Genomic DNA, 9,618 nt, shown 5'->3' on the forward strand with positions numbered 1-9,618 from the left:
GCATATGACTCCTTAGTATTGTACTAAAAAGGATGCTTTTATACGCATACTAAAATAATTATTACAATTGATATTTTTATAAAAATAAAAGAAACTTTCAAATAAAATTATAATTAACCTTAAGTAATTTTTAAGATAAATATTTAAAAAACATATTTATATAAATATAATAAAATAAAACACTTTCTTTATATTAATTTAAATGAATTAAGAAAATAGATAAAAATTATAAATAATTTAGTAAGAAATGATTGTATGTATATTTTAAATTATAAGTCTTTTCAATAATATGTCTTATTTTACTTTATTGATTAAAGAATTCAATTAAAAGGAAAGGTACACCTCCATGTGGAAACAAAGATGAATGAAAACTAAAATCTTAATTGGAAAAAATCTATTAAATAAATAATTTAAAATTCTATAAAATATTTCTCCTAAAATAAAAGATTAAAAAGCTAAATAATAGATAAATTTTTATATAAAAAAGTGGCACCCACCTCATACCAGTAATACATCATCATAACGTTAGCTCTTTTACCTGACAGTGAACAAAAGAGAGTGATATCTGATCCTGGCAAAAGTTTTTACGCTTCATTTCCTCCATTTTTATTGCTATAATATTAAAACAAACTTTGAATTAAGTTTAATCATGTAGGGATTCTACTGTTACCGTCTCGCATGCAATTCAACAGATCAACAGAACGGTGACCTCATTTAAAATTATTTCTGAGTATAGAAATTGTTAATTAAACGTACACATCAGGAGAAAGTTTTTACTTTTCCACTTGCCACATTGGATGGCTCAGATAATATTTTCATTTGTTTGTATTCTAAACTTTTGTGAGATGCTTCTCGAATCAGTTGCATAGAAAAAAATAGTGGTTTTGTATGAACCAATCTTATGTTAAATGCTAAACCCATCACTCAAAACAAGATACTTGTATATGGACATTGGTGCACATTCTATGGAATGAGTGCACCAAAAACTATATAATGGTGAGATATTTTGCAATTTGATCCTATTAATCAAATTGTATGACACAAGATCTGCTTTCGCCAATTCAGTTACCAAATTTACAGTAGAAAATTATCCACAAACTGGTTGTAACCATGTTTTAAAGAGTTTGCTTGCAAAATCTAGCGTTTATACCATCCACCACCTGCTTCAGCTCTTCGCTTTTAAATTCTTTTTTATTTTCCATATACCTGGAGAAGAAATCTTTGTTCTCCTTTTCCAATTCATTCCACACTGCAAACAATCAAACAAACAAAGTGACTGAGAACCCTAATCAAGTTACTCTGTGAACAACACTGATTTTTGAAGTCAAATCACAAGTTAGCTTAATTCAATTCAATCAATCAAACAGATTAATTATTTACAAAATTAACACATACTCTATTCTAGATCTTACAGGTCAATTTGATCGAAGGAAGATCATTTAAAATGGAAACAAACTATTGCGCTGCTGGTGAAATCGATTGATTCTGAATGAACCCACTAGAAATCAGATCTTTCCGAATATAAGATTTAAGAGGATAGATAGAAAAAACTATCAAATCATTGATATCACATCGTCCAAACTTTCTTTTAAGTAATCAGAAATGAAGGGAGAGAGTACAGGGGAAAACTCATTTAACTTCAAATAGTGCAGGGCAATTGCTTTAACCTTTTTCTATTATTGGAAAGATCAAAATGGGATATTTGGATCAAGAATCATGGACTTCCTTTAATTAAGTATAGGATTGAGGGCAATTCTATTCTTGATCAAAACATTTTTTTGTTCATTCAGGGTTTCTATGAACAATAGGAAAATAATGAAATGGCAACTACATAAAAATAAAAGTATGTATGGAAAAAAAGTTAAACAATTGTCATTTGGGCCATCATGCAAACTATTAACACTGTACCTGTAACGGTTATGGTGGGTTGAATATTGGCGTGCTTAGAAAGTGCCTCTGAACATTCCTGTTGATCCATGTTAAACAGCAAACACTTCTCAATCAAGTGCTGAACCTGCAAAAATACAAATACCCACAACAATTTAAATCAACCCAAAAATGTTTTGATCTGCTTTACAGATTAATTTGGCCAAAACTCAGCTATCTTTATAAACACATGGATAATGAAAATTACAGTGCTTTACCAAATGAATATATGAAGTAGATGATGGTGAGGAGGCATCTGCAATCGCTGACATTTGAACGTCCCCTGCAAATCTCGGTGAATCTCCTGCAAATCTAAGTGAATCTTCTGCAAATCTAATTTTTCACTTCAATTCAGGCATAAAGAAAATAGGTTTAATCAGGAAATCTGCATGAAAATGACGGTCTGCAATGAAAAACCGGAAGAGTAGCGTGATGGCTTGGTATCTTTTCTAACTCGCCGAATTCCAGGCGTCACGTGGGAAGCGCATTTTAATTGGCTGGTGCGCGATAAAATCATTATTTTATTTCAGTAGCCTTATCTTTAGGAAACAAAGATTCTCCGGTGCGGCCGTGTTATGTGGTCTGGTGGGTCACCGCGCATTATGCGCTTAATATGCCACGTGTATCCCACTTCTTCTACGCAAACCCTAACCCCTAATTTCGGCCCCGTGAGGGTTTTCTTCGAACCACCGTCCTTGTTTGTGGACCCCACCTTTAGAAACTCCATCGGGAATCTCCTTCAACTAATAGATAGCCGACACGTTGCTATATCACAGGATTCTCGCTCATAAGTAGCTTTTGCAAGGTGCTACATGTGTAAATTGATTTAATATTGATTTTAGGATTATTTTTTTTTCGAGTGGAGCGTTTATTTCATGCAAATATCAGGATTTTTTCATGACAAATTTTAATTTCAAATTTAGATTAATCGGATCTTTTGAGTGAAAAGTTTCGGTATATAATATCATAATAACTAGTATACGGAGGAATATTAAATTATGAAAATATTGAACATTCATAAATGATAATATAGAGTTTGTTACTGATATGTTTGAAGTGAATGGTTGAATTGGAAGCCAATATATACTCATTAGAACTATTACAATTACATTTATAAAATATTAGTTAGATAGAAATTTAACAATCATTTGTCAAACAATATGTAAAGAAAAATTGCTCTTAGTTAACTATTTGCAACATCAATAAAATAATGTCTGAATAGAATTTAGTCATAATTACAATGTGTAGATAGTTTTGAAAAATTTGTTAAATAAAATTTTAATTTTTTTTTTTAATTAGTAATAACTTTTCGATTTTTTAGTATCATCAAGAAAAGCTCGAACTTTAATTGTCACATTAGACTTCAAGAAATGCAATGCAAGTATTTCATAATGTGCATGCAACAACTTGAATGTAGATATTAGAGATCAAACCTCTTCCTTAACCTTTCTTCTTATATTGAAACCCTCTTTCCAACCTCGTGCTCTTCTCCCCCTCTTAACCTTGCTTTCTGTATTTTTAACTTATCAATTGGCTCCTCATGTTTCCACTTTCTATATTTTGTTTGCCCGATTCTCTATTTTTACCTAATCATTTTAACCTAATTTTTTATTTTAATTTAATCTACTTCTAGATTTGTTTTTTTTAACCTTGACCTTTTTGACTCAATTTATTTTACCTTCTCATTTTCCCTCATTCATATCAAATTCTTTTAGCAATCTAATATATAACTTAATGTTTTCTCAATATCATTAATTGTGTGTTTTTGAGTGATTTAATAATTTTTCCATTCTTTTACTTTTATCTTCTTATATTATCAAATATTTCACCTCAAGAATTTCTAGATATTTAGATTTGGCCTCTAGCTAGTCACTCATTTTTTTATGACAATATTATACTATAATTTAATATAATACATTAATTGCATATTTTAATATTCTAATATCAAACCTTTACTTTCGTTGATATGTGGGTTTATTATAAATGTTTTTGAGCCATATTTATGTATACATATAAATGTTTAGGTGCATATTATGATAACATATGATGTTATGGACTGATACCATATTTATATATGATTATTGCATTTTCAATATGCATAATTCCCTCTCAATACTTTTTATTATTTCATTTGGTCTTACAATATTTTTAATATTTATGTTCTTTCTGTGTTTAATTTATTATATGTATTTAGCTATTAAGTTAATATAATTATGTTATAACAATATTATGTTATAATGTAATATAATGTAATATTTACATATTTTAACATTATTATATTATGCCTTATTTTGTTTTATATGTGTATTTTTAAAGATGTTCAAGCCTTATCAAATGTCTAAAGTATTGTTTTCACACATACATAAAATCAAACACCAAACACTATAAATCATGAATATAATTTTATTTCTAAAAAGTCTGATATAGTTCTGCTCTGCTATTTGGCGAAATGCGAAATCATTACTCTGCGATCTTGTCAAGGTTTTCGGCGGGGGGATGCAGACAAGTCTTTGCCAAATGCCTGAGGAGCATCTCTGTCTTCAGTCCGCCATGTAAGGGATACCCTGCAACAAACGAAAGGCGGGATTCGGTTTACAGAGCGGGCGAGTTTGGGAAAAATGATGTAATTAGGGCAAAAAAAACCGAAGCCTTGTCACTACCCTCCGACGGAAATTGGCAAGTCATTCGATCGAAAAATGCCAAGAAGAAGATGGGCGAAAGTAGAAATATGTCTTTAAACTTCGATTGGCACAAACCCACAGCAACAAACCAATATCCGACAACTGGGGCAAACCTGGTGCCGCTCGGGAAAGTTAGAAATTTTGAGCCAAAACCCAGAATAAGGCCGAGGCGAATATGTAATATCCCGGCAAATTTGATGGAACCCCAATTCAATTTATATAGCGAATGTGGGGTTTTTGCAAAATGGGTAGGAAGTGGAGAAGATTTAGGAAAAATTATCGATTGGTTGACGGCCCTATATCCGGGACAGGTAAGTATCTCTATCCTGGAAAATAATTTTCTTGCAATTTTGTGTGATAATCAAAATACAAAAAATGACATTCTCCATGGTAAGGTTAAATTGTATAAAGGCTATGGTTTTTTTTGATGTGAATGGAAACCGAATTTTGACCCACACTTACAGAATTTAGATAAATGCCCTAGATGGATTAATCTGGGTACTTTACCAGTCGAATATTTGGATTTTAAAATCTTAGAATATATAGGGGAACAGTTTGGTTCTTTTTTGGGCTGTGAAGGACTAGGAAAAGAGGTTTTAAACAAGAATATCAAAATCTTAGTTGAATCTGACATTAATTCCACGGACTTAGAACCCACCATGCTAGTATCGAACAGGGGGGAGTGGAGCATTCATCCCACCTTCTATGATGGGGTTATAAATGAATTTGATATAAGGCTGAAATCATGCCCAGTTCTGATTAATAGTATCGAGCAAATGGAAAATCCTCTTTCAGATCAGTATAAAAAAATCACATCAAGGGTGAATTCACAAAACTGGTTCCCACTTTTGCCAACGAAAGAATTTGGCGAAAGTGGGAATTTCGGATTTGACAATGTTCGAGCGAAACATAAATGTTCGCTCGGACTACCCCTGGGAGTCCGAGCGAACCAAACGGTTCAGCTGGGTTCGAGCGAACACGGTGGTTCGAGCGAACCCATTAAATATCGATATTTTAATGGGTTCGCTCGAACCCCCCGTTCGCTTGAACCCTTGGCAGTTCGGGTTTTTTTTTAAATTTTATAAATATCGAAAATGACAGTTAAAAGGTCATTGTTACATTTGACTTTTTCTGTCTGGTGGGGGTTAGATCGAACCAGTCGTCAGCATCACGTCATCGAGCATTGTCTGCAGCAGTTAGCATCTTTCTTATTTCAGTTTTCGACCCTTGTTATATCAGGTGCACAAAATAACCCTTTGTTTGGTTTAATAATGTCTTTTTTTATTAAATTTGTAAATAATTTATTTGTTAATTTAATTTTTTAATTAAATAATTATATATAGTTATTGGTTTTGAACATTTTAGAAAAATGTTTGATAATTTATTGTTTTTCATTATTTTAGAAAAATGTTTGATAATTTAATATTTTGATTGAAATGTGTAAATTTGTTTTTAAAATTACGTAATTGTATAGATGTATATTTTTTTCAACATTTTAAAAAATTGTTATGAAAAACATAGAAAACTACCCTGTAGTAAATCAGATCTTAGAAAAACATTAGCAAAAAAAGAAAAACGTTAAAAAAATTAATTTAAATAAACATTAGAAAATTTAGATACCAAATTTAAACAAATTAGACAAAATAATTTTCCTCTACAATGTGACCTATTTTCACATCCTATTACACGCACAACATGACCCCTTAAGACCACATATGACACTATACGTTCTCTTAGGAGGTCATAGAGGATCACATATAATATAATAGTGTACATGTATGACATTCCCTTTAGGATCACATCTAGTGTCCTAAGGGGTCATACGTGGTTCTAAGGGGTCACACGTGTTATAACACATGCGGGACCCCTTAGAATCGCATATGACCCCTTATAAAATTGTAGGGTGAATGACATACCCCTTAGTCCATCAAATAGTGTCTTAACACATACGTGACCCATTAAAATCGCATATGACCCTTTATAAAATCAATCTTAGTGTGAACGACATATCCCAAAACCCATCACATAGCGTCTTAAGGGGTCGTATGTGGTCCTAAGGGGTCACGCATGCTTTAACACATGCGTGACACCTTAGTAGGTCACATAGGACCCCTTATAACATCCTACTATACATATGACATTCCCCTTAGGATCACATAGTGTCATAAGGGGTCATATGTGGTTCTGAGGGGTCATGCATTTGTTATAACCTATGCATGACCCCTTAGAACTGCATATGACCCCTTATAAAATCCTAGTGTGAACGACATACCCCTTAGTCCATCACATAGTGTCTTAAGGGGTCCTATGTTGTCCTAAGGGGTCACGCATGCATTAACACATGTGTGACCCCTTAGTAGGTCACATATGACCCCTTATAACATCCTACTGTACATATGACATTCCCCTTAGGATCATATAGTGTCCTAAGGGGTCATATGTGGTTAGACCCACATATGACCCCTTATAAAATCCTATAACCACATATGACCCCTTGTAAAATCCTAGTGTGAACGACATACCCTTTAGTTCATCACATAGCGTCTTAAGGGTCGTATGTGGTCCTAGGGGCCACGCATGCATTGACACATACGTGACCCCTTAGTAGGTCACATGTATGACCCCTAATAACATCCTACTGTACATATGACATTTCCTATGTGTCCTAAGGGGTTGAATATGTGGTCCTAAGGGCTCACGCATGCATTAACACATGCGTGACCCCTTATAGAATCCTAGTGTGAACGACATACCCCTTAGTCCATCACATACTATCTTAAGGGGTCGTATGTGGTCCTAAGGGGTCAACATGCATTAACACATGCGTGACCCCCTTATAACATCCTACTATACATATGACATTCCCCTTAGGATCATATAGTGTCCTAAGGGGTCATATGTGGTTAGACCCACATATGACCCCTTATAAAATCCTATAACCACATATGACCCCTTATAAAATCCTAGTCTGAACGACATACCCCTTAGCCCATCACATAGCGTCTTAAGGGGTCATATGTGGTCCTAAGGGGCCACGCATGCATTGACACATGCGTGACACCTTAGTAGGTCACATAGGACCCCTTATAACATCCTACTATACATATGACATTCCCCTTAGGATCACATAGTGTCATAAGGGGTCATATGTGGTTCTGAGGGGTCATGCATTTGTTATAACATATGCATGACCCCTTAGAACTGCATATGACCCCTTATAAAATCCTAGTGTGAACGACATACCCCTTAGTCCATCACATAGTGTCTTAAGGGGTCCTATGTTGTCCTAAGGGGTCACGCATGCATTAACACATGTGTGACCCCTTAGTAGGTCACATATGACCCCTTATAACATCCTACTGTACATATGACATTCCCCTTAGGATCATATAGTGTCCTAAGGGGTCATATGTGGTTAGACCCACATATGACCCCTTATAAAATCCTATAACCACATATGACCCCTTGTAAAATCCTAGTGTGAACGACATACCCTTTAGTTCATCACATAGCGTCTTAAGGGTCGTATGTGGTCCTAGGGGCCACGCATGCATTGACACATACGTGACCCCTTAGTAGGTCACATGTATGACCCCTAATAACATCCTACTGTACATATGACATTTCCTATGTGTCCTAAGGGGTTGAATATGTGGTCCTAAGGGCTCACGTATGCATTAACACATGCGTGACCCCTTATAGAATCCTAGTGTGAACGACATACCCCTTAGTCCATCACATACTATCTTAAGGGGTCGTATGTGGTCCTAAGGGGTCAACATGCATTAACACATGCGTGACCCCCTTATAACATCCTACTGTACATATGACATTCCCCTTAGGATCATATAGTGTCCTAAGGGGTCATATGTGGTTAGACCCACATATGACCCCTTATAAAATCCTATAACCACATATGACCCCTTATAAAATCCTAGTGTGAACGACATACCCCTTAGCCCATCACATAGCGTCTTAAGGGGTCATATGTGGTCCTAAGGGGCCACGCATGCATTGACACATGCGTGACACCTTAGTAGGTCACATAGGACCCCTTATAACATCCTACTATACATATGACATTCCCCTTAGGATCACATACTGTCATAAGGGGTCATATGTGGTTCTGAGGGGTCATGCATTTGTTATAACATATGCATGACCCCTTAGAACTGCATATGACCCCTTATAAAATCCTAGTGTGAACGACATACCCCTTAGTCCATCACATAGTGTCTTAAGGGGTCCTGTGTTGTCCTAAGGGGTCACACATGCATTAACACATGTGTGACCCCTTAGTAGGTCACATATGACCCCTTATAACATCCTACTATACATATGACATTCCCCTTAGGATCATATAGTGTCCTAAGGGGTCATATGTTGTCCTAAGGGGTCACACATGCATTAACACATGTGTGACCCCTTAGTAGGTCACATATGACCCCTTATAACATCCTACTGTACATATGACATTCCCCTTAGGATCATATAGTGTCCTAAGGGGTCATATGTGGTTAGACCCACATATGACCCCTTATAAAATCCTATAACCACATATGACCCCTTATAAAATCCTAGTGTGAACGACATACCCTTTAGTTCATCACATAGCGTCTTAAGGGTCGTATGTGGTCCTAGGGGCCACGCATGCATTGACACATACGTGACCCCTTAGTAGGTCAGATGTATGACCCCTAATAACATCCTACTGTACATATGACATTTCCTATGTGTCCTAAGGGGTTGAATATGTGGTCCTAAGGGCTCACACATGCATTAACACATGCGTGACCCCTTATAACATCCTATTGTACATATGACATTCCCCTTAGGATCATATAGTGTCCTAAGGGGTCATATGTGGTTAGACCCACATATGACCCCTTATAAAATCCTATAACCACATATAACCCCTTATAAAATCCTAGTGTGAACGACATACCCCTTAGTTCATCACATAGCGTCTTAAGGGGTCATATGTGGTCCTAGGGGGCCACGCATGCATTGA

General features: G+C 35.3%; 1 protein-coding gene across 1 annotated transcript; it reads right to left on the minus strand.

Moving 5' to 3' along the window:
* Window positions 1–926: 926 nt before the first annotated feature.
* LOC131068837 (uncharacterized) lies at window positions 927–2,395 on the minus strand. Its single transcript, XM_058004107.2, has 3 exons — window positions 2,145–2,395; window positions 1,909–2,014; window positions 927–1,249 (listed from the first exon to the last, which is right to left on the minus strand). The coding sequence occupies exons 1-3, from the start codon at window positions 2,196–2,198 to the stop codon at window positions 1,116–1,118; spliced, it is 294 nt and encodes a 97-aa protein (XP_057860090.1). The 5' UTR covers window positions 2,199–2,395; the 3' UTR covers window positions 927–1,115.
* Between the last annotated feature and the right edge of the window lie 7,223 nt (window positions 2,396–9,618).

This window comes from Cryptomeria japonica, chromosome 11 (assembly GCF_030272615.1).
Source record: "Cryptomeria japonica chromosome 11, Sugi_1.0, whole genome shotgun sequence".
Classification (NCBI taxonomy): domain Eukaryota; kingdom Viridiplantae; phylum Streptophyta; class Pinopsida; order Cupressales; family Cupressaceae; genus Cryptomeria; species Cryptomeria japonica.

What these genes read in the sequence shown, in the direction of transcription:
- LOC131068837 (XM_058004107.2), bottom strand. Translation starts at nt 2,198, where the DNA reads ATGTCAGCGATTGCAGATGCCTCCTCACCATCATCTACTTCATATATT. An exon ending in CTACTTCATATATTCATTTG is followed by an intron (nt 2,015 to 2,144) that starts GTAAAGCACTGT and finishes GTATTTTTGCAG; the next exon opens with GTTCAGCACTTGATTGAGAA. An exon ending in ACCCACCATAACCGTTACAG is followed by an intron (nt 1,250 to 1,908) that starts GTACAGTGTTAA and finishes GATTGTTTGCAG; the next exon opens with TGTGGAATGAATTGGAAAAG.